Genomic DNA, 26,149 nt, shown 5'->3' with positions numbered 1-26,149 from the left:
ACACCATGCTTCTGTTAAATATTGTTGAGCTTCTAGTGTTTTCTTTTTTCCCTTTAAAGCACTGGTTGGACTGGTGTCTCTTCCTTGTCCTTAACCCATTGAAGCCTCCCACAAATATTGAATTAATCTAGTTACTTGCATTCTGTTGACGTCAAAGAAAAATATGCACTTTGCTATTTGGACTAAAGGCACTAGATAAGCCAAACCGTGCTGTTTTTTCTTTTCACATTTTCTCACAACTGTTATCATTGTTAATGCAGAAAATGGTACCCAAACTTGATTTCTATAGCTTCATTAGGATTCAAACCCACGTGTTTTCACCTCTTCTGTCTATCGGTGCTTTGAGATACAATTAGACTTCAAGCTTCATCCTTCCTTGGTTTTCGAAATTAAAAATTCCTATCTGTTCTGCTGCTTTGGCATCATCTGTATCAGTCCAAGTACGGATATCTAACGCTTTGGTGTCACCTGGCTTCTTTATTTGACCGGTTGACGGGTAGTTTTTCATCTTAGGTTTTGGGAAATATGCAAAACTAGAAGAGTTGAATCGGTCGAGTGATAGGATACCCATTGACTGCCCATTGGCTATTAACAGCTAGTGGTCTCGTGTGGAAAATGGTTAGTTAGACTGTAACATTTCATCAGCCGATAGAATAAGTGTTACGGATCCTACATCATTTAGAGATGAGATATATTTTGATATATAAATATAATTTTTTTATCATTTATTAAGTATTTATTTTGTGTTGAAGATGTAGGGTTCATGACAAGTGATATTAGAGTAAATTCGGATTTTCACTGATGTGAAGTCCTATAAAAAATATAAGATCACTAAAATATTTTCACTATACGATTTGCCTTAAAATCTAAAAAAATAAACAAAGTATGACCTATTTTCTAAAAAATAAATAAGGTATGACCAATTTTAGGTTTACCTTAAAATCTAACAGAATCCAAAAGAATAAACAAGTTGTGAGTTTTTTGAATATATTTTAGAAAAATAAACAAGGAATGATCTATTTTAAGTTTATCTTGAAATCCAAAAGAGTAAACAAGTTGTGAGTTTTCTGAATATAATCTAGAACAATAAACAAGGTATGATCTATTTTAAATTTATCTTGAAATCTAGAAGAGTAAACAAGTTATGATTTTTTTAAATATATTATAAGTCTATTTAGTGGTTGATTTCACAAATAATTGATTCTACAAATACTTTAATAGTAGATTTTCGAGCCACTAACTATATTTTTATATGGTAGATTCTGACGTCACTAGTTAAGTTTATAATTTTGCAAGGTTTTTAATAAAAGATAAAACTAAACAAAGGACAATTTCGAGTGAAGACGAAATGGTATATTCATTTTAATGGCAACAATGAGAGAGCCATTTTTTTCATTTTTGTTAGGATCGAAATTTAATTTTGAAAAATGCCAATTATATTTTAGATAATTATAAAAATTTAATTTCTATTTTTTATTTAATAAAATCTAAATATTCAATTTATTTTAATAAAACTCTCTCTATTTATCAAACATGTCTTTGGATCGATCATCGTATTTTTTGTAGCCCATGAACTGAGAGGCAAATCTAGTGCAGAACCCATAGAGAGTTACGACTCCTCCCCACATTTGTCTGATGTCGGAATTTTCCTTGTTACGCAGAAACAGCTCCTTTGCAAAAGGTGGAAGTGGGATAAGACTGCAAACTCGGTGATTTAAGACTTTCGTGGACTTCTACTTTTTATCATGTTAGGATAAATAAGCTAATTTAACTCTAAAAAACTAGCTTAAATACTTAAATTTGATGATTCTTTGTCATGAATGACTGTAGAAATTTGATAATTGTCAAGAAATAAAATCTTGACGGTGGCATGATTCGTTGAAGGGTCCAAATGACAACAAACAGCATGATTGAATCGGAAAGCAGTAAGCATTTTCATTGGTCAAAAGCAACAAATTATATATCAAATGCCAATCCAATCCAAATCAACAATCAACTTAAGTTAAGCAGAGAAGAAAAACTTGGATCATATGTGTCGAGCGTGACGGCCCCACTAAGTTGAGAGCCTTGATATTTTAGCTGATTTTCTAATGTTAAATACTTATAAAAGAAGATGTGACATTCTTTTGTCAAGATCTAAAACCAAAAGTGGCCCACCTCTTTGCACTTCCCTTCTTGGTTTTATAGGAGTTGGTACCAAGAAGATTTTCAAGCGATTTTCCTTTTCTGTTCCGTGTCCTTCCTGCTTCTTTCAGGAGCGCAGCTAGCCTTTTCTTTTCATCATCAACTTCAGGATTTGCCGTTCCAAGCTTTTCTTCTCTCATCTTAAGGATGTACTCCAGTATCTCAATTGCATCTTCTACCCTGTGTATAACAGTAGTTCTTGTTCAGTACAGCATGCCACTAGAGAACAATAGGGGTCACAGATTCGAAAAAACAAAAATAGAGGTGGGTGGATGCAGCTCATCTATATTTGAAAAGATAAATATGTAGGTCAAGGACGTCCATTCCTTTTTTGCTGTGGCACGCAAATAAGCAAATTGTAAATTGATATAAATGTTTCAGATAAAACAAGACTACGAACATAGTCCCTAATAAGAACCATAAACCATTGATAGCATAAATAGGTCTTAGTGATCAACCTGATCATCATCCTTTCTAGACTAGATAATTGACCTGCATCTAGAAGAAATTTTGACAAGACAGAGAGTTGCCCTTGTGGGTAAATTAAGATATGCTGTTATCTAATTTGAGAGGGTTATTGTCATTAACTATAAATGCTTTCTTAGACAATCAGCCTATGCAAGAACATCTCTATGAATACGCAGCATGAGAATAGTTACAGATACCTTTCAAGGAACCAGAGTAAGTTAAAACAAATTACAGGGATCACATGGTTAACGACTTAAACAAGAACATGGAATGAATACGGAAGAATGCTCACCTTCCCATGGCATCATAGGTGGCAGCGAGGTTGCTATAAACTCCAAGAGTCTCTAAGTGACATGGGCCGCACTCCTGTTCTAATATCTTTCTTGCCTCTCCAAATAATTCGACGGCCTCGTCTATTCTGTACAGTTGCACACTTGCTAGTCCCATCTGGTTCAATACAATTCCAAAGAAAGCTGATTTACTCTCCCCACTAGCACGGAGCTTTGCCACAGCACTCTCAAAAGAGCTTCGAGCTTCCCCATACCTGCCAACCATGTAGAACATCACACCCATTTGTGCCTCTATTCCGGCAATGGTGCTGCGGTTGCCTGGGGTGTCCTCCAGTAACCTCATTGCCTTCTGAAGGAGTTTCAGAGCCTCTTCAGGCTCATCCAAAGCTTCGTAGATGGCTGATAATTCAGTCAATCCACTGGCAATCTCCTCTGATGTAGTTCCAGGGACAGGTTTTGCATATATCCTCAAGGCATTCTCACAATAGGATTTGGATTCCCTTAGCTTACCTGTCTTGTTGTAAAGATCAGCAAGACGAATAAAGACTGATGCCACAGAAGGGTGACTTTCGCCTTTTGTGGATTTAAATACTGTAAGTGCCTTCTGGTAGGCGAAGATTGCCTCGTCAAATCTACAAAGGGACAAATAAATGTTGCCAATGCTAACATCAATAGCAGCCACCTCTGTTTCTTGACCATTAGCAATCATTGACATGCTAGCGAGGACAAGGTGCTCGAGGGCAGATTCATAATCTCCCTTCGCCTCACACACAAGAGCCATAAGCCTGCGGTCAGCTGCTTCTTCAAGGGATGCTGGTGCACTGTGTTCCCTGTGGATTTCAAGGGTCTTCTTGCAGAGATTATCTGCCTCGTCAAATTGCATCGCTTGAACATGGGCCTCAGCCAAATACCTGCCATTATCAGTCAGTTGAGTGTGCAGCTATGCCACTTAGTTTTAGCACCATATTCATTAGTCTGATGACACAAAGGGCATGCTTGGTTGGAAGGAATGAAATAGTCATTCCTCCCTTATTCTCATTTTTTAGATAAAACTGTATTTGGTTCAATGAAATGACTATTTTTCAGAATAATTTTCAAAAGAAGCCTGAATAGTCATTATCAAGGCCCCTCTTGATAATAGTTATTCTAAATTGTTGAGAATAAAAAAAAATTAATTAGACAAATATACCCTTTTACAATGTAAAAAATTACCTTATAAAAAAATACTAAACTTAATTTTTTTCTCTCTCTTCCTCACTCCTCTCTCTAAAGCACAAAAGACACAAAATTTTTTACTTTATTTTCAAAAAAAGGGAAATGAAAATATTTAAATATTATTTAATATATTAATATTATTTCACTATAATAAATATTATAAAGCATGTTACTTAATATTATTATTTGAATATAATAAATATAATAAAGAATATTATTTAGTATTATTTAAATTTAATGAAGAATATATTTTATCTTTTAATATTAAATATTATTTAATTATAATAAAAGGTTTAATTATCTTCTAATACAAAATATTATTAAATTATAATAAAAATATGTTTGTATTTTGGTGAAAATATTATTTAATTATAGTAAAAGTTATTTTGATTTTATTGCTCAGAATATTTTATCTTTTAACAAAATAAATTATTTAATTTTAATAAAGAGTATTTATTTCTCATCATAATTTATTTATTTTTTAATTAAAAATTTTTTAAATTTTAATAAATGGTATTTTTATCATTTACCCATTATTCCTTAACCATTCTTAAAATTATTCTTGCCAACCAAATAATGAAATAAGTAATAATAGCAATTTCTATCATATTCCATTCTCATGAATCAATCTACATAATAGCTATTCTTCCTCTATTCTATTCTCTTGAAATAGTTATTTTATTCTCATTCTATTCTTTCCAATGAACCAAGCATGCTAAAAGTGTTTACACCTATAGGTACAAAATAACAACTACAAACTTTTAATATTTTTTTGACATAATACCTTAAAATTTTTTTAATAATTTTAAAACTTTTAAATAATTTTTTATTATATTTAATTAAGTATTTTTTTCTTTTAAATTAAATAAAATTTTATAATTAATAATTAACTAATTATCATTAATCAAATCGATAATTGTTGTTACTAATGTGATATATTGACATGTCATAATAGATAGTGACGTGATATATTTACGTGATATGATGACTAATTATGTAATATTTTCTCTTTCACATCAATGTTACATGAATATAAGACAGTAAATAGCATTTTAATTAACGATAATTACTCAATTATTAGTTTACAATCATTAATTATAAAAATCTATTTAATTCAAAATAAAAATATAAAAATTTGATTGAGTGTAAAAAATATATATATTTAAATTTTTTTAAATAATTATAAACTTTTAAAGTAGTATATAATTTTTTATTCCCTTTTTTAGCCGTGGTTATTTAATTTCAAAGTTTGAAATTATATCAACTGATAACAAACTAATCACAACACATTATACCTAAGTTTCAAACGATAATCAAATAAAGACAATTTATTAGAAAAAACAGAAGTAGTCTGGTATCTACTGCTTGCATATTAAAATTGTCACAAGGGTGCACAGCAAATCTTCAACGCGAAAACCGAAGCAACGGTTCACACCTACCCGCTCAATCTTTTAACGACACGTTGGGCCCACAAGCCTCAACGCCGTTGCAAGCAGGTCACTGTAACACTACCACCGGCACACCAAGTAAACGGTAACATGAATGAATCAACAAATAACGGAAGGTTAGTTACCTGCAAGTCTCAGCAACTCTCGGATCCGAATCGCCAAGAGCTTCAATCTGGATCCTCAACCCGGACTCGTAGCACTTAATGGACTGGTCCAATTGACCCATCATTGAATACGTGTCCCCTAACTGCATATACCCAGAAAACTTCGCCAGCGCTTGATCCGGCTCGCTTCCAAGAGCCGGTACCTCAATGGACCGCTCCAAAACCGGAAGCGCTTCCTCAAACCTCCCCAAGCTACTATAAATCGCCGCCAGAACGTGCAAGCTCATAGCCAGCTCCAAACCCGGACCCGAGCATCTCTCGAACGATTTCGAGGCCCGGATGGCGTAATCCAAGGCCTTATTCGGGTTATCACCGGAAGCGATGGTGTCTCGGGCGAGCTTGAGGAGGAACGGACCCAGATCCGGGTTGTCGAGAGAGCACTCATCAATGTGGGTTTTATCTGGGGTTCTTTTTGTTGGCTTGGATCGTGAAACCGAAGGTGATGGGGATGGGGTTCGCTTGGAGCCGCCGCCATTTTCCTTTCCGGCTAGAAGAATACTCAAGGGCGTCGCATTGGGAGGAGTTTTAACGGAAAGTAGACCCGGCATCGGCTAAGATTTTCTTTCCGCAGTTGGGAAATTGTTGGTTTATAAAAAAAACCAGCATATAAGATATTTAAATAGAAAGAAAAAGAGAAGGGAGTGAATGATCAATGGTGGTGATGATAGCGATGGTGGTGGTGGTGGAGGGTTGCTTGGAGGAAACGTCTCATGATCAAAGAATTTGGGTACTTTAATTTAATAAAGAGCTTTAGAAAGAAAAAAGGAACGAAGAGAGATACGAAATCCATTCAGCGAGAGAGGCAGGTGCATTTGGTGCAGTGGCTTTCATGGGTGTGAAGAGTCTTCTTCTTTACTTAATTTGTCGAGGGTGGGTTTCGCTTTCATTTCCTGGCCACCGCTCCTTTGCTTGTTGCTTTTCTAGTTTTTTGCTAGTTTGGCTGAGAGTAGGAAGGTCCCGCCTGGTTGTTGTACGACAAAATTCGCCCATTATTTCCTGTCAGATTGTCAGTTGTGCCATCACTTGCCTTTCTTTTCTTTCACCTAATTTTTTATTTTTCGTTATCAAAGGAATAAATGTATACTGTTCTTTGTTTTTCTGTTTTTTGTCTTCATTTTTTTTCATTACAAAAGTCTGTTGGAATATATTACTAATATGAGTTTGTATGGGAGGAAGAGTTTTTTAATTTTTAAAATACATCAATTTAAAATGATAAAATATATAATTGTATTGTTTGATAAATATTTTTTATAACTTATTGAAATTTATAAGATAAAAAATACTTATAAAAAAGAATAATGATATTAGAGATAAAACATAAAAAAAAATGGAGAAAGCATGTAACATGTGTATTATTAGATTTGTAAAAACGTATATATATATAATTAATAATATGAAAAGGTCAATAAATATATTTAAAGAATAAATTTTTGGAATTAGAGTTAAACAAATAAAAGTTGCATAAAAGGAAACCTGTTCAATATAGTAGAATTTGAAACGAGAATTTGAGTCTTTCCAAATTTTTCATCCAAATTTTAAGAATTTCGAAAATTTCAACTTTTATTTTGCCAACCAAAATAATTTAACTTTAAAATTTTACTCATGGAGAGCTAGTTAATTAAAGTAGTAATGTGTTGGTGTATTGCTTTTACTTTAATCCTTGTATATAGCTTATAAAATTTCAAATTTGATTAAAAAAGTTGAGATGTACTGAATTGCTCCATTAATAAGTGTGTGAGCTTAATTAATTGGAACATTTTGAGAGCATGTTTGGTTAGGTTTTTTTCTAATTTAAAAATTATTATGAAACTCTTATAAAAAATAATAATTTTTAAAATTAATTTAAAGTTGTTTGATAATTTTTTTTATATAAGTTATAATTTTGGTTAAAATTATCATAAAGGGTATTTTTTTAGAGGATAATATTATAATTATTTTTAACAAATTAAGATATTTTTGAAATAAAAATAAAAATTCTCTTGCATTTTTAAAATAAGAGAAGAAAAAGCTCCTATGAGGAGCTTTTCCTGAAGTTCTTTTTTTTCAAAATTTTATTCTTTAAAAAAAAGTTTTTTTTAAAAAAAAACTTTTTAAAATTTTATATTTGACTTGATTTTTGTTTTTAAGAGGTGAATAAGTTGAAAAAAAACCAAGTCAAACAAGCATTGAGTTGTCAAATTGATTACAATTGAATTGTCTTTTCATAGGAATGGTTACATACTTCTAAGACTAATGATTAAAAATTCAAATCAAGATTGGATTGATGGTTTTATCAGTTTTCAGTTTAATTGATCTAACCGATCAATTAAATTTTTTATGTTATTTTTTAAAACAAAAATAAAAAAAAATAAAATTTTAACATTAAATGTATATGACAGATGATAAAAATATCAAAAGAAGTTTTTTTTTTTATTATTAAATGGTGGAATTTTAATTAACATTCAAAAGATTAATGGTTCAAAATCTTGTCCTTTACAAAAAAAAGTTTTAAAAGTGCAAATTTTAACAAAAACTGATTTAATTCATTTAAAAACCTAATAAAATTTGTTCAACTAAAAAATTGATCAATTTAATTTATTATGATATCTTTAATCGAATCGGACAAGTCACCGATTAAATTAATCTAACTCATTTTTTCAAAACCGATTGAAATCAAGAATGATTTGTTCACAAAAGTCGGGAAGAAATGACAAAGAACTTTTAACATGTTCTTTTCCATATAGTTGAAGCTTTTCTTTTTGTTTTGCTGAGGTAATTAAAAATATATCTCAACTTTCTTATATTACAAAGGCCCTGCCTGATTTAAATTAATCATCAATTGATTCACGTCTCAATTTGGTGTTCAATATATCAATATTTAGTTGCTTCTCTAATTCTCCAGCCTTGAGTCCGAGTTATTTTATTTTAGAGTTTGTTCCACTTTTTCGTTCTTCTTAATCATATTATATTATGATCAATGACTACTTTGTTCTATCGACCCATTTCATGTGGATGCAAAAAATAAAATTGAGCACTGAACAACCTCTCGCTTTTTTTTTTTTAATTAAGAGTAATTGAATGAACGCTCGTATATTCATTCTTTTATCATTATCTATAACTTTATATAAAAAAAAAAATCCAAATGAGGCTCCCTAATAATGCCATGTGGGCACATCTATAAGAAAGTGCTGCAGGTAAAAAAAAAGTGACCGAGTTTTCCACTTGAAGCTATCAAGGGAAAGTTGTTACAGGATTTAGCTTTATGCGGGCCGCATCACTAGTTGGCCTGTATGGGTGATGGACTGCCATTGACGAGACTTGCTAGGTCAAATTCTAGTAAGAATTAGTATTACGCCTACTGTTGCTAAAAGGCCAACATATGCTACTGGGTGGCAATGTAATAGTAAAAGTTGCACCTGTTGACTCTCAGTTTTGGTGGATCATACTATTACTGCACGTTTGGTACAGGGAATAGCTTACCTCCGTTTGGTATGACAATATCACAAAGAATAGCTATTACTTAGTAACAGTTATTCTCTCAAAAGGGGTAAAACTTAGGCATAGTTAAACCCGAGGTTCCCCATGGTTTTTGCTATTTCGTGACCATGGGAATAGCTCTGAATTATGATATGACTAAAATACCCCTTATCATTTAAAAATATTACAACCCTATACCTATATATATATATATATATATATATATATATTTCTCATTTTCCCTTTTTCTTTCTCTCTCTTCTCATGTTCTTTCTTCTCTTATTCTCTCTCTAAGTGGCATCAACGCCGGAGATGATGTTAGTGGCGGCGGCGACGGCAGCGAAAGCGACGGCGACTGCGACGACGATTTTATGACCGAATATGGTCAGACAAGATTCAAACGGAGATTCAGCCAGATCTGGCACTCAACGGCCAGATCTGGCAGTGGGAAGCACCGGATCTGGTGCTTCCCGACTAGATCCCACAGTTGGATCTGGCATTCCACTGCCAGATCCAGCCGCGGGGAAGCGTCGATCTGGCACCGTAGTGGCCAGATCCGGCCACATGGAGCCCCAGATCGATGTTTTGTTACACCGGTCGCCTTTCCGGCGACCGGCCAGTGAAAAAGAAAAAAAGAAAAAGGAAAAAAATAAAATAAAAGAATAAATTATTTATAAAATTTAAAATATTAATATTTTATATATAATTTAAACATTATTAATATTAATAAGATTAAAATATTAAATATTAATATTTTAAACTATTAATGTTTTATTTATTAAATTATTAATATATTAATTTTTAATGAAAATAAAAATAAAAATTATTAATATTTTAATAATAATATTAAATTATAAATAAAATATTATTAATTAAAATATTAGTAATTAAATTATATTAAAATATTGATATTTAAATTATTAATTATTAATATTTTAATTAATTATAAATTATTAATATTTAAAAAATAAAATAAAAATAATTAAATATAATAAAGGGTATTTTTGTCTTTTTATTTTCTATTCCTTTCCTATTCTAAAGCTATTGTTACCAACCAAACACTGTAATAAGTCATAATATTTATTCCTACTCTATTCCATTCATCATACCAAATTACATAATACTTATTCTATTCTATTCCCACCTCATTCTATTCTCACGAAATAACTATTCTATTCCATTCTTATCTATTCCGCGAACCAAACGTGTCATTAAGGTCATATACCAAGTGCATGCATGATTATACGTTTTTATGCAGATGGGTGTGTTGTAAATCGAAAATTTTTTCGAAAAATGAAGAAGCAGAGAAGAGGAATAGAAAAAAGATGAAACAAAGACTAAAGAATTTGAAAAATGAATCACACACTTTTTGTTTTCATTTCTGATATTTATATCTTCAAAACAGATTAAATGAACTAAAGCTTAAACTTCGGTATATCGAAATGAAAACCAGCTAAAATCAACTGCAACAACCAAAGCACCAATCTCAATACTTTGCTTTTTGTGCAAAGCAACGGGTAGCTGATGCAACAAACCAAAAAAAAATATAAAAGCCAAAAACGAAACAAGAACCCATCATTTGATGCACACAAAACAATAGAAAAAATAAAAACGACACATATGGCCTGCGTTTAACAAGACATATTTAGTAAAATATAAAACTACTACGTTTTGATGGTCTTCTTCTTCATCAATTTTCTATTAACTCCCGTCAATCTACTCAGTGTCGTGACGTGCGGGTCCGGGAACCCGTCCGCCAGACGCGGACGAAAATTAAAATCTTGTTAGGAGTCTCCACCAATCTTTTTTATCTAAGGTGTGATTGGTCATCTATTAACCCGATTCTTAATTGACGAAGTCCTAAATTAATTTTAGGCCCGTCGAAAGAACGAGAACTGGTCTACATTTTTAGAGATGGGTTCGGGAGTGCGGTTACGCACGGAGAAGGGTTAGCACCTCCGTGGCGCCCGTTCCACGAACGGTACCATTTAATCCTAAGTTATCTTAATATAGCCTTTTCTTAATTTAATCCCTACTTTATTAATTAAATTTTTATTAAGTTGACAAACTGAGTTTTTTATTTGGTTTGATTTTACGTATGCACATGATGCAAGAGTAAAATGATGTCATGACTTATTTATTTTAAATGATGGGGTCGGTAATCTTTTATTGAAAAATTATTCGAAGACCATCCCAACGCTTTGGTGAAGTCTCGAAATTTTCCTCACCTAGAGATATCCCCGGAAGAATTCGTCTCTACGAGCTTCTCAGGGAAATCCCATCATCGGGATTCCCGCGCCATTTGCAAAATAAGAGTGGCATGCAATGACAGTATAAAAATGATGATATCTACATGCACGCGTTTATTGATTTTAGGTTTTTTTAAAAAAAAGATTATTTATTATTTATTTTTATATTTTATTTTTTGGTTTCCTATTTAAATCCGTATTTGTTGTTGACCAATTTTTTACTTGATTACAAAACTTATCTAATTAATTAATTTTTAAACGATTGGATTAACTTTATTTAGTAATATTTATTAATTCGAATGTAACAAAATTTTCTTACATATATTATTTTTAACAATGACTATTTGACTTAATGGGTTTTGAAATCTAGAGTTCAGATTTATCCCGACGCTTCGGTGAAAATCCGTCTTGAACTTCGTACCCGAAAAACATCCACCCGAAAGAGGCAACTCTTTGCCCTTTTTAGGTGGTAATACTCAAATATTTATTCCAATTATATTATTTATTATTATTATTTATTATTATTTATTTATTTTTCATTTATTATTATTTTCTAATTTTTTAATATTAAATATAAATATTCATATTATATAAATATTTCTTTCCTAAAAAATAAATGCATTTTAATTAAAATGGGCTAGACCCAACACTAACTAAAACAAGTCCAAGCAAAAAGAAAAGGGTTATACCTTGTTGGGCTGCAATTGGCCCAATTTGGTGGCCCGCAGGAGCCCAAATCCACTACGCCCGGCCTGCTTCTGGAAGCCCACGAGGTAGGACTCAAAACGCACCGTTTGGTGCCTGCAAAGCCACTCAAAACGATGCCGTTTGGCCTGGACCTTCCAACTTCTGCTTGCCCCTCTCAAACGACGTCGTTTTGCCCTCCTTCCTCTGGGTATAAAAACCCCTTTTTCAGCCTTTCTTATTCATTTTCCATTTCTTTTTCTCTCTCTAGCCGATCTCTCTCCCTTCTCTCTAAAAAATTTTCTCTCTTCTTTTCACCGGCGCCGGTGTCCTCCCTTCTCTTCTCGTCGGCCTCTCTCTCTCTCTTCGGCTTCCTATTCTCTTCTCTCTCCCTCGACCGATCTCTCTCCTTCTGTCGACCGATCCCTCTCTTTCGTCGGCCTCTCTCTCTCTTCTCTCTACTCGCCGGCCGATCCCTCTCTTTCCCTCTCTTCGGCTTTCTCTTCCCTTCTCTCTCAGATCTAACCCCCTCTTCTTTTTTGCTTTTTATTTTTGTTTTTTTTTCTTTTTGTTTTCCTGTGGCTAGGCTCTTCTGCTGGTAGATCTAGGATTTTTGTTTTTGTTCTTCTTTTTGTGTCTATGTTCTCCCCTTTTTTGTAGGTTGCAGGTGGTTTTTAAAGAGCCGGGTTGTCCAAAAATTTGGACAACCCGGTGATGGGGTTCTGGCACCCCCTGGAGTTGGTGGCCAGAACCCCCATCACGCGTAGTGGGTGGGGGAAGGGACGGATGAAGGGATGGCTGGGCGTACTTTTTTTTTATTTTTTTATTTTTTTAGTTTATTTTATTATAATTTAAAATTGTTTATTAATTATTATTATTATTATTATTATTATTATTATTATTATTATTATTATTATTATATATTTTTTTAGGTGTCTACACTCAGTACCAAGTCTTTAACCAGAAATCAATCATCTCTTCAATAGGGTGTAGCATGATTGATAGTAGGTTGGTGAGTCATCTTATTGTTATAAAAGTGTTTTTTGCAATAGTTTCTCTCGCTAAGAAAAGGTGTATCTTTCTTAAAAAGTAATATTGTTTGTTTCCTTTTTCTAAAGTCTTATACTAATCATTTCATTTTTTTTTTAAACGAAGTCAACGTCATCTTTATCTTGCACTTATAAAAATAATCATTAAACATATTCGAGGATTGTAAAATTGTTTGATTTTAAAGCTTATTTTATGTAACAAATATATTATAAAGAATTTGAATATTTTTGATAGACGATAAAAACTCAAAGTATTTATGCCTTTTTCTGAATTTTCATTCAACTTCATAACACTTCTCTTGTTCTTGTTTTTGGTCTTTGTCTTGTTTGTTTTGTGTCTCTCAAAGTGGTGGCTAACAAGTCTTTATATAGACTTTCAAGTGTCCATTCTTAAAGACACAACCCTTTCATTAAAGTATCTCTTTGTTTTTTCACATACTTTTTTCTTATTACAAGATATAACTTATAGATAATGGTGATTTTTCAATAATCACCTTATGAAAAGATAACTTTTCATGCATAATTTTTGAATTGAGGTGTGTTCCCAATAGTTACTTTATCAAGTGACAACTATACATTTAGAAAAACATAACCTTTCAATTGAAAAGTTTTTCTAATAGTCATTTTGTCAAGAGACAACTTTATATATGAAAAAACATAATCTTTCAATCAAAATGTCTTTTCAATAGTCACAACTTTTTATATGGAAAGGTATAACTTTTTATGTTAAAAATATACTAACAATCTCCCATCATTTTCAAAATTTTCAAATAGCAACAACTTTGGATATTTTATGCATAAATGAAGGTATTAACAAGATTTGAACCTTCATTTAGTGAGTATGGTTAAATAAGCATAGTATGAATTATGTGGTTGACTAAGCATTGAACCAATGATTCTTCATTAACTAGTTGGGTCATTAAACACACATAAGCTTCTTACTCACTTTGAATCCAGTTTTGCCAATACATTTGTGGCCACACTTTATATTCAATTTTGTTATGCATCCATTTATAAATGTTGTTATAGTCAAGTCTTTAACTTCTAGAAGTGGCCACACTTCTCACTCACATAAGTAACACCTATTAGCAATATCACATAATTATGGTACTTCAACATATATATTTTATAGGTCTATTAAGAATTTACTTTTAACCTTACTTTTACTCATTATAGGAATCAAACACTTTACACTTTGGGATGGAAAAATAAATTAGTATTTACAATCATCCATGTGGTGAATTATGACTCATTGAATTGAAGACTTGCAGGAAACCACAAGTGTTGAGTTCAGCTTCCATCATTGGTGATTTTATTTGATAGGGTTTAGACCCATCCCTTTTGAGGTTTTTAATACCTAGTCCTTTGTAAGTCCTTTGATAAATGGATCTGTCAAATTTTCATTATATCTCACAAAGCTTATAATGATTATACCATCACTAATACGTTGTCTTATAATATTGTGTCAAAGTCCAATATATCTATTCGTTCCATTATATGTCTAACTATAGACTTTCGACATCGTAACTTCATCGTCACAATGTATCAAGATTAGTGACATTGGTTTAGGCCCAACAGAATTTTATAGGTGCAAAATCTTTTAACAATTCCTTTTCTTGACTAGAAGATGCTAAAGCTATTTGCCACCATGGTAGAATTTGCTTACCATAATTGTTTCTCAGAATCCTAATAAACAACACCCCTACCAATTGTAAAAATCCAACCTGTAGTAAAGGTATAATCTATTCTATTTGAGTTCCAACTAGTATATATAAATCCTTTTAAAATTGACGAAAATTTTGAATAACAAATATCATAATTCATTATAGTTTTTAAGAACCTTAGAACTCTATAAACAACACACCAATGCATTTTACTTGGATTACTTGTGAATCAACTTAGATATAAGTGTACAATCTGACTTACCATACTTCATTACAATCTTTTAAATGTAATGTGATTGAGACAATGTTATGCCATCATTATCTTCTATTATTCTTATACTAAGAACAACATTTGTCACATCCACATCTTTTATGTCAAAATTGTTTAATATGAATATTTTTGTACCCTTCACTTGTTCTAAGTCAGTATTAAATATTAACATGTCATTCACATATAAACAAATTATGACACTTTTACCATTATGGAACTTACTATAGACACATTTGTTAGATTGATTAATCTTCTAGGTATTAGCTAACACAACTTTATTAAAGTTTTAACGTCATTGTTTAGGCGCTTGTTGTAATTTATACAAGGACTTAACAAGTTTAGACACTTTCCTTTCTTGATCAGGAACCACAAACCTTTCAAGTTGTTCTATATACATCTATTCATTTAATTCACTATTTAGGAATGTTGTTTTAATATCAATTTGATGAATTACCATACTATGGAATATTGATGCAAGTGCTATGAGTATTCTAATTGACAAGGACAACTTTACACTTGGAGAAGATCTCATGCTTGCCAAAATTTTTTTATGATTCACCTTGGTAGAAGAAAACCTTGGTTACAGTGCAATAGGAAGAGTTACACTTGTTGATTCTGGGTTTTGATGGATCATACAACTAAAGTCATATACCAAGTGCAGGTGTCACGGGGGTTTTCTCTCTGCACCCGTGCAGCTCTCAACCACGCCCCTTCTTGGGTCGGTTCGGTGGCTAAGCCAACCTTACCCGATCTAGGATGGTTCCTCTTGACAAGATTACTGATGTGAAAGCAAAATCTCAAATGCCAGAATGCTCAGTTAGCCGAGCCCCGCCGGCTAAGCCTCTTATTCGCACACCCAGGACACTCGTGTGTCGAGCCTTTGCCTGAAGAGCACCACCTCTAGTAGCCCTTCGTCTGGCAGCACGCTAATCTCGGGTGCCTAGTCTGGCCCTCACTCTCACTCAATCGAGGCAACCAGTACTCAAATAGAAAGGCACAATGCAACAAGGAAACAAGTAGGAAAATTGGGTTTTGTATTTACACTCAATAATACAAATGTACAAGGGTGGCCTAAGCCAAGTACATAATGTGCCGTAGCACCCCAACCCAGTATCTTTGGCTGACACTCACTCTAGGCCTCACAATGGCCCCCAAGTGCCCAGTCGCTTATCCCCTCGGTTCCCAACTCTGCTCACTCAGCAACCAACCCCACTGCCCACTTGCTAGTAGTCTTCCTCACTGCCCTCTCTCTAGCCAATTAGCACCCAATCGGCCACACTTCTTGGCAAGGTCCCCCAAGGTCCCTTTTATAATGGGAAGCTTCCCCCAACAGTCCTAAGGGGTTCCTAATGGTCCTAGTGCCGTTTGGAGTCTGTTTGGGCTCTCCGATGCGCCCCTAGGCCATTAGCCAACGGCTAGGTAATGACTAGCTCGCCTGTCGGGCTGGCTAGTCCTTCCAGCGCAGTTTGGGCCTTTCTTGGGTGCCTCGCACTGTTTGTCTGCGCCCATCTCTATATCAGTCTACCTGCGTGCCAATTTTGCCTGTCATTCCGGAGCAGTCTGGGCCTTTCTTGAATGCCTCGAGCTGTATGTCTGCGTGCCCCGCTCTGTCAGTCTACTTGCACGCCAATTCTGCCTGTTTGCGCACCAACTCTGCCCATCAGTGAGCCCAAGGTGTTTTTGTGCCTGCGCACCAATGCTGCACGCCCCACTACCTAGGCCTCTTGCGCACCAAAACTACCTATCCCATTCATCTGCTCACCCAAGCATGGCCTAATGGCTGAAGATCAGCCCCATCTACGGGCCATGCTGCCCTCCATCAAGCCAGCATGTTTAGTGAAACAAAATGGGCGTGACACAGACATGATTATACGCTTTCAGAAATGCTTAAGGTGCGGAGAGGAATGAAGCTGATACTTAACTTTTGCCTTTCAGATTAATTTGACAGTTTCGCTACACTTCTGTGTGCAAATGGGTGTATCATGATTGATAGAAGGATGGTCATGAGTCATTTTGTTGTTATGAAAGTATTCAATGACTTCTGTGGTACATACAAGTATTTGTTTGAAACAAGGTATCAACTTAGACTTCACTACTGCTCTAATCAATGATTATATAGTGTGTTTTGCAAATATAAGTTGGCACCTATTCCAGTGCCCTAAGAGCCTGTGTTTTTTCTGTGCATGATTTTGTCTTGGCTTTGTATAATATAAGATAAGGCAAATTGGTTAGTTTCTTTTTTCTAAACCTCGTTTCACCATGCTAGTAATTGTCTGAGTTTGTAGCACAGGGGAATTCTTGCTTGATATTGCTGATAAGCAATGGTACTATATCTCATAATATATCATTTTAATTGTTTTGAGCTGATTTTATGTGCTACAATGCTTTGAGTTGCTCCAAAAGTTGCTTGGTTGCTGCTATTTTGTGAATTTATTATTGCATCGAGATTGAATGTAACTTATAAAATTTAATGTCCTTGCACTGTTGGTTATGGGTATCCGATTGAGATTCAAGCCCTCTTCTGTTTGCATTGAGGTGTTCTAGGCAGATGCTGAAACCAGTGAGAAATGACAAGGAACTGCTTGAGCGAAATTGATAAGCACACCGAAGCTCTCTGATTTCACATCCAAAAATACTAGTGGCTTGATTTCACACATTTAAACAACATTTGTTGTTACAGATGCCTTTGAAGATAGTTTTATCCAGCCTCGGAGGGTCATGAATGGAAAAATGTCACTGGATTTGATCCGAAGAACACACCACGGAGTTACCATAATGTTGGATCATGGCCAGGTAGGTGTCATGTACATAAAGTTCCATAATATGTTATTTGCATTTATGTTCTTCAATATAATTTTCCATTAACAATATTGAAGGTTGTCTTATTACTATCCTTTGATCTTTAAATTAAGAGACTATTGATTGATTTAGGACTTCAATTAGGATATAAACGTCCTTGGCACAGACACATTTTATCAGGTATAGTTTTATCATTTCTCAGTTTGATCAGTTATAGTTTCCATGCATAACATGCAATTTAGGTGGTTTAATTAGTATTTGCTTAGTTCTTGTTGCGGCCTTTCGTAGGCTGTAGCGTCACATTCTGCTATAATCACTTGTGCACCACAAGTAATGGTACATAGTTTGAGTTATCTTGTGAATATTGTACCATTTGAAATCTGTCCAGAGGCTGTTAAAATGCTCCCAGGGCGTGGATGCTATTTGAAAAATTAGGTGATCACTGCTCAGCAGTGTCAACATCTTAAGACTGAACTTGTCCTATGGCCTATGGCCTGATTCTACGGATAAACAACATAAGGTATGTAACATCTTGACTTAGTGTGAATAGATTCCACTGGAACAATTGGAAACAATCAATTAATTTAGAACCATCTAGTATGAAATCAATATGGCTTTCGCCAATTGACTAACTGCACGTTTGGCCCTCTATTCCCAACCAATCCCTAAACCCTTGTTTAGTTTAAAAGTTGAATGAGGAATAAGAATTCATCAGGAATCAGTATTCTTTAAAATGGGGGAGAAGTTTGCTTTAAGTATTCCCGAGTCTCCCCCTGGTTTTATCTATTTCGTGAATCATAGAATTGCTTTGAAATGTTTAATGACTAAAATACCCTTATCTTATTCACAAATTTACAACTTGATCCATATAAAATAATTTTTTTCTCTTTCATCCTCTTTTCCCTCTTCTCTCAGTCAATCTTCCCCTCTTTTTCTCCGTCGTTCATCCCCTCTTTCTCTCCGTCGCTCGTCCCCTCTCTCTCTCTTAGCTACTCTTCCTCACTTTTCCCCTCTTTCTCTCAACCGTTCTTCTTCTCTTTCTCTCAGCCGATCTTCCCCACTTTCTCTTCGCAGCTCGTCCCCTCTCTCTCTCCACTGCTCGTCCCCTCTTTCTTTCAACCGTTCTTCCCCTCTTTCTCTCTACCGCTCTTCCACTATTTTGGTTATGTCAGAGGATGTGCAAGGAATGGTCAAAGAGATCTTGGAGAATTTGAAGAAAGTTAAGGGTCAAGTTAGAGGTCAAGCTCTTAAAGAGCTTAGGCAAGTGGTTCAAGCTCATGGGATAACTAAGAAGACAGTTGTGGCATGTGGAGGTGTTGGTTTGATTTCATCTTTGTTAGGTCCTTTTACAACTCATGCTGTTGGGTCAAAGGTAGTTGGAGTTCTTGTGAACTTGAATCTTGATTTCGATTCCAAGTCTGATTTATTGCAGCCCGCAAAAATATCTTTAATGGTGGATATTTTAAATGAAAGGTCGATTGAGACTAAGATCAACTGTACAAGGTTGATTGGAATGTTGATGGAAGGGAATAATTATACGTCTGAAAATGTTACCAGTTTGAGTCTTTTAGTTGGATTGTTGAGGTTAGTGAAAGATAAGAAGCGCCTAAATGGGGTATTGGCTGGACTGAGTTTGCTCAAGAAAATTTGCTCTCATGAATTCATTTATAAAAATAATTATCTATTTATATAAATATTTTAGAATAATTATCTATTTATAAAAATATATGAGTAAATTATAATTATTTTTAACAATTGGGATAAAATATAATTATGATAGATATGTATTTAAATTATAATAAGGATAATTTTATTTTTTTATAAAAATAAATGTTAATATGATCAAGGTTATTTTTGTCTTTTTATCACCTATTCATTTCTTATTTCAATTTTATTTCTACCAATTAAACACTGCAATAAGTCATAATAACAATTCTTATTCTATTTCATTCATTATACCAAACAAAGTAATAACTATTTTATTTTATTCTTACTTTATTTTATTCTCATAAAATAATTATTCTATTCTATTTCTATTTATTTTGCGAACCAAACGTGCCATAAAGGTTTGATTGTCCTTGAAAATGGTTTTTGTAATATTGTTTGACCTGGTGATTTGAATCTCTTTTGCAGCTCCGTTATGGCTACTCACAGCAGCCTGTATCAAGACTGGAAGACCTCAAAATTGCAAAACGAGCCATAGAGCTGGCTGAACACCGCCTCCCCAAAGATGAGTGGCCTGAGTACCATGATGGTAAGTCTGGGAGTTATGTTGGGAAGCAAGCAAGGAAATATCAGACATGGAGCGTTTCTAGCTACTTGGTCGCAAAGATGATGATTGAGATTCTGGTGAAATTAGCAAAAAAATATTTGCAAAAGGACGATATAAAAGCATGCGCATCCGGGGAATCGAACCCCGGTCAGTACCGTGGGAGGGTACTATGATACTAGATGCGCCCTGCTGCTCAACAGCCACAATTGATATCTTTAAATGTAATAAGGGCCAATTCCTGACTTTTTCGAAGCCCTATTCCTAAAATAAAAAAATGAAAACAAGTCGATAAATTGGATGAAAAGTAACGGCCAATGCCCCGTCCAGCCGGCTGAACATTACGCCAACGGACAGAATCAAAATCCACGATCCGTTATAAAAAAGGAGAAAGCAAAGCACCTAACAGAAGACTGATTCTAATTCTTTCTCCCCCAATCGATCTCTCTTTACAACTAACCTTTCATCAACAAACATCTGTAGTTACAAGCCCTCATCTAAAAATTTCATAAAATAAGCCCCATGGAGAACGGCTGCGGCTTCATATCATGCGACAAGCTAGATCGTATGGCTACCTGGGTGGGCAGCAACATGGCCTCCGCGTTTTTTGCATCATTGGAGCGCTGCTCCTGTATTAACCTCAGCACCACTGATTTCGATGACGAAGAGGAAGCCAAGGATCGCCCTCTCATGCTCACCAAGCCCATCGTCCACGACGAAACTGAAACTGAACCACAACCCGAACCAGCCTCTCAGACCCACCCCACCGCCAATAAGCTCAACGTTTGATTATTTCGTCTTGTTGGGTTTGTGTCCTTTTGTTTCTGTACTTTTCCTTTTCTTTTGCTTTTGTATATCTGTTTCTAGGTTAATTGCGAACACTTTGGATTATAATTTGATGTAAATTGGTTTTTTTTTGTTATTTTAATGGAAATTGCAATGGAATTTGCGACTTTCGTTCTCATTTTTGTCTATTTTTAATTTTTATATTTCGAAGATGATGCAGCCTTACAATTTTAGACTCATTTCGCAGATGTATTGAAATATTGCGATCTGACAAACTTTCTTTTTCATTGTTATGTACTCTGCAAACTTAATTTAAGAATAAGTCCTTGAATATGGACTGCCAATAAGTGAATGAATTGTTACTACTGTATTTATTTTACTAACAAAATGTTTTGTTTTTTGTTTTAACTGAATAATTAAATGCTTAATGCCTATGACTAGAATTGCTGTTTATGTTCAATGTTTGGGGCTAGAAGTTTATCTTGCTTAAATCAGGTAGCAGAGTGAATAAATTTCGTTCTTGATGTCCTCCTTTTTCCCTTTTTTCTTTTGCTTGGGCTCTTGGTGATTTTCCTTGACTGTTGGTCCACAATTCTTTTGAATTTGAAGCAGAGTTGTTGCTGCTTATGGTTAGGTGACACATGAAGAGTAAATACCAAGGGCTGGATTGGCTTGAATTTGCGCTTCAAGCCAAGCTCTCTAACATGTTTTCTAAATCTTATTCACTGTCTGAAACCAAGGATGGATTACATACAATAGTGAAAGTGTTCCTTAGCTTTTCAATGTTGACATTGTATTGTCATTGGTTGCAGTTCATTGTGGTACCAGAGGAGCAATTTTTTCCCTTTGAGAGGGAGCTCTTTATCTTAGTCAATAGTTCCTTTTGGCTCTAAAAAATCTTCTTGTCTACTTCATTAATCTTGTAAACCTGGAACTCCAAATTGTTCAGCTGATATATTAACCTGAACTTCCTAAATCTGTGCAAAGATAAAAGAGTTTCTTGTATTGCTATAGTTAACTTTTTTTTTTTTAATGGCGAGAGCTTTAATCATCTATCAATGATTCTCTGGGTGAATGAGATGTCAACTTGATATATATTTAATTCAGGGGCTGTACCCTTGTGATGAAAGCTTTGTTCAGTTTAGTATCTGGGGGGTTTTGTCACCTGCTGTCTCTTTAGATCATTGATGAATCTTTTTCATATTCAGAACCTCATAAACCAGAATGTTGAGCTTGAGCAAACCATAGAGATTACTTGTTGCTGTGTATTAAGTCGATAACATTTAGGGATATGTTGATGCATTGAAATTCTGATTATTAGCAATATTATGGTAATTGAAGTATTGCTTCTCAATTTAATGTTGCTTAGGAAGTCTTAATCCTATAGATTCTGTGGTCGAATATTAGGTGTTAAAAATTGCATTTATATGTCCAGCTAAATGAAGATTGGCATTATTGAGAGCGCCGCCAAATGAGACCTTAATCACAACATACGACAAAAAGAAATTATTGCATCAGAAGTTAGTAGTAGTGGTTCCTGTAAATGGATAGCACAATCCTCTTATCAAAATCTAGATACTAGAATCATGATACATGATTGCAGTTCTTCAAACAGCTTGTGTATGATTTTTAGCTTGGTATGTCTACTTGTCTGCCAACTCTTTTGGGATTGACCAGCATAAGAACCAAATTTATAAGGCATGAGGATGCAATTCTATGCAGTAGATTGTCCTGATTCAGGACGATTGCTGTGTGAAAGAATAGTAAATGAAATGAAAATTAAAAAAAAAAAACCAAAAGCACAGAAAGGGAAATTGAAAGCATTTATATTACATAGAAAGGATAAGTTCAGTGCTTGGGTTTTGAATTTACACTGCCTTGCTCTTGATTTCTCATCGATCTCTCTTAAGATTGGTCAGGTGAATCATTTCAAAGCTATTATTTATCCTTGGGGTCTCTCCAGCAAATCAGCATCAGCACGCAGCGCTGGATAATGTACAGCCTTGCTCGCTTCTCCTTTAAGATCCCACTGCTGGGAAAATGAACTTTACCTTGTTTCCTTACCGAAAAAGCCAGACATCCTGTTGCCATGAGTTTTCTCTAACTGCTTTTTCTTGAATTGCCAGAGGACTAGATAAAGGTAATGATCTTATTATCTGGTAGTGATAGATAGAGGTGATTTCTTATTAATAAAATACATTTTAGAATGGGCGAGTGCAAGGAAGTTACAGAGGTTGGTTATAAATTTTGTCTCCTGGTGCTGTAAGTTACATGTATATTTATATCCTCGAAAGCTCCGACATGCAGGCAGCCAGATTTTTGCATTGAAATTTAGTGTTTTGCAACATTTGGCATATTTTTTATGGAGGAATTTCTGGGTATCTGTTTCCTGAGCAAACCAAACCAAGTGTTTTTCTACCACTTGGGGTACCTTGATGCCTGTTTGTTTTTATTATAGGAATCTCATGTGCCAACCTTTAGGTCCAGTGCAATATATGGGAAACTGAAAAAACGGTTGAAACTTTAATGGCTGCTCAGTGTATGTCAGACAACTTGGTATTGGGTAGGTCCATTGTCATCATATTCATGGGAAGGGAAACAAAAGAGAGAATGGATCTGAAACTACAGTGAACGTTTGAGGTTTCAGATCAGTAGCTGAACAGACGGTATCGAGAAATGAGGGATTTCTATACTGTTTTAGATTTTAGCTTCAAGAACAGCTCCATGATTTGGTTGGAATACAGGCTCAAGGGTGCGAAAAGGTTGAAGTTAGCCTTCCCCTTGAAAGCTATTGTAACCCAAATCAGGGTACAAAGGATTCAAAAGGAAAATGCCTACAAAAATGAAAAACGATCAAAGGATCCCGTCTCAGAGTTCATTAATAACGAACAATTATGTTTCCTGTTTCTTTTTGATTTTAATGTTTTCCACAATAGAAGAGTTAACCAAAAAAGACTGGCAACTGGATTGGATTATATCAGGAAAGCAGGCAGACTGGGACGGCTTTCGCATTTGTGTCTGCAATCATAAAGACAAGGACCCTTTAGAGCAACCTGTTTTTCTCCATTTGTCATGCAAATTTTTCTGAAATTAATTACACATAAAAGAGACCTGATTCAGTCTTACTGCCTTATATCTTCCAACAATATCCAGCAAATAAGCAGGTTAGAATGATGATCAGGATAATGATAGTGCTGCTGCTTCAATTGCTGCTCTTGCATGTTTGCTGTTGCTACTTATTACACAAAAACACACTTGAAATTATAGTTCACCACTTTGTCTAAACCATATAGCTTTCTGGTAATAAAGACTCACAAATTTTAAGCTTTACTTCGTTTTTCTTCTATTATAGAAAATGAACGGAAAAAATAAATTCTTGTTTCTGCAAAAATATAAGAATCTGGGCAGGATCATCATGGTTTCTGTACACATTATACATTGAAAATTTTTCCCAAGAAACTAATAATAAATTCTATATTCTCAATTAATTTGGACTATAAGACAACCAAATTGGCCAGCGTGCATATCCCATGCATAGATGCTCACTGACTCCAAATTTAATTAAAGAGAAGATTTGAGATATGAAATCATTTAGTGTTATTTCTAAGTTATTTATGCTGTTGCCTGTAGTATCCACTTTTAGAGTTAAAAAAAATAGAGATAGTCAGCTCTATTGAGCTAAATTTTTTGTCTCAACTTGCATTATTCCACTTAAACTTGACGTCCATTGTCATGTAGAAAAACTAAGATTCCATGCATATATGAAGATAGTAAGTGTCCTTAGAAAAATATTTTCATATTAATGCAAGCGATCCATGCATGTCATGTTGTTTTGAGATTCAGATGTTGATAGATAAACTCACAAGAGTTATTCTAAAAAAAGAAAGATGACAGGACGAAGAAGAAGAAGAAATTAGGTCATTGGAACAGTTAGAATCTTCAATTTTTTTATTAGTTAAATCGTGGCCTTAAATCTTTTTCATTTCCTTTTACGTGGACGCTTTAGGCCAACTGCTCCAATTAAATTAAACCCCGGAGTTCTTATTGTCATTTCTGTCTCATGAGAAGAAGAAAAGAAGCAGCAGGAGAAGGGAAACCTGCTTGAGATATGTGAAGAAGGAACCACACGCATTAGAAAGCAGCCGCTGACAGAAAATATCAAACACAGGCCCTGTGGCGTGACATTGAAGTCATTACTAATTACATGATCATGTCCTCTGCGACACAATCATCCAATGGCTCCATTCCGAGATACCCTTTTCTCTTAAATTGGAAGTTGTCTACACTGCTGCAACATATCACGTTTAAGCATTGCTCTTGTCTTCTTCTCTTTTAAGCACTGATAAAGTAGATTTTATCTGAGAATTATGGTTTAACTTGATAAAAAGAAGAAAGGTTTGAAGTTAAGGTCTGATCTATTATCCAGAGGGTTAGATATTGTTAATTAAAGTGATGACCATAAAGTGAACCAACGGAAAGAAAACTTCATTCCATAATTTGAAGGATCAAATCATATTGGGTTCCATTCATCAAAGGTAAAAATGGTGGGTCATGACATAATCACACGTGCCAGAAAATCATATCCAAGGTTCCTACTTCCTAGCCCGATAAATAATAAAAAGAAAGATTCTAAAGTCATAAAGTGGAAAGGCAAAACAGTTGATGGCAAGTAAAATGGATGAAGAGATAATATGAGCAATTAAGCAAAAAAGGCAATGCTAATCAGTTGGGAGAAAGATTTTAGAAGACAGCTTTGGAAGTTCATGCTGCAGAGTGCAGAGCCAGGGTCCCCTTTCCCTTTCCCCCTCACACAAAAGCTGGTTTAGGAAGGCGTGTTCCTGCTTTGCTTATGATTTGAGTAGAAGGCAGGTGTCTAAGAAAAGCACTGCAAACAAACCCATCCTTTACTCGCCTTTTGCTCCATCCGAGTACTACAGAGTTGAAATGGTTGGTCCAATCGGTTGTGCTTTTACTTGTTTTTCTTTTTCTCTCTTCAATCGACATTCATCCATTGCACACAGCGAGCCCTCGAGTGGAAGGGTGGGCTGTCTTTTACTGGCTAGACATACAAGAAATATTGTCCATTAAGAAATATGGTAGCTAGGTAGACAACTTTTTACTATGGTTTTAGGAGATATATCTTATTTTCATGC

At 34.5% G+C, this 26,149-nt stretch overlaps 2 protein-coding genes and 2 pseudogenes across 2 annotated transcripts; 3 read left to right on the top strand and 1 right to left on the bottom strand.

Moving 5' to 3' along the window:
* Positions 1-1,910: 1,910 nt before the first annotated feature.
* Positions 1,911-6,687, bottom strand: LOC18613954 (protein KINESIN LIGHT CHAIN-RELATED 1-like). The gene is made up of 3 exons (XM_007051450.3): positions 5,731-6,687; positions 2,945-3,853; positions 1,911-2,364 (listed from the first exon to the last, which is right to left on the bottom strand). The coding sequence occupies exons 1-3, from the start codon at positions 6,315-6,317 to the stop codon at positions 2,130-2,132; spliced, it is 1,731 nt and encodes a 576-aa protein (XP_007051512.3). The 5' UTR covers positions 6,318-6,687; the 3' UTR covers positions 1,911-2,129.
* A 2,919-nt stretch (positions 6,688-9,606) lies between these two features.
* On the top strand, positions 9,607-21,174 carry LOC18613953 (cytosolic invertase 1-like; annotated as a pseudogene).
* Positions 19,107-19,634, top strand: LOC148764804 (U-box domain-containing protein 31 pseudogene; annotated as a pseudogene).
* On the top strand, positions 20,538-21,174 carry LOC148764803 (uncharacterized). Its single transcript, XM_088804380.1, has one exon. It carries the CDS (start codon positions 20,733-20,735, stop codon positions 20,997-20,999), a length of 267 nt encoding a protein of 88 aa, XP_088660506.1. The 5' UTR covers positions 20,538-20,732; the 3' UTR covers positions 21,000-21,174.
* Positions 21,175-26,149: the final 4,975 nt, after the last annotated feature.

Source organism: Theobroma cacao, chromosome 1 (genome assembly GCF_053813885.1).
Source record: "Theobroma cacao isolate CCN51 chromosome 1, ASM5381388v1, whole genome shotgun sequence".
NCBI lineage: Eukaryota > Viridiplantae > Streptophyta > Magnoliopsida > Malvales > Malvaceae > Theobroma > Theobroma cacao.
The sequence above is the reverse complement of the archived record's forward strand: the minus strand, read 5'-3'. Positions and strand labels throughout refer to the sequence as shown.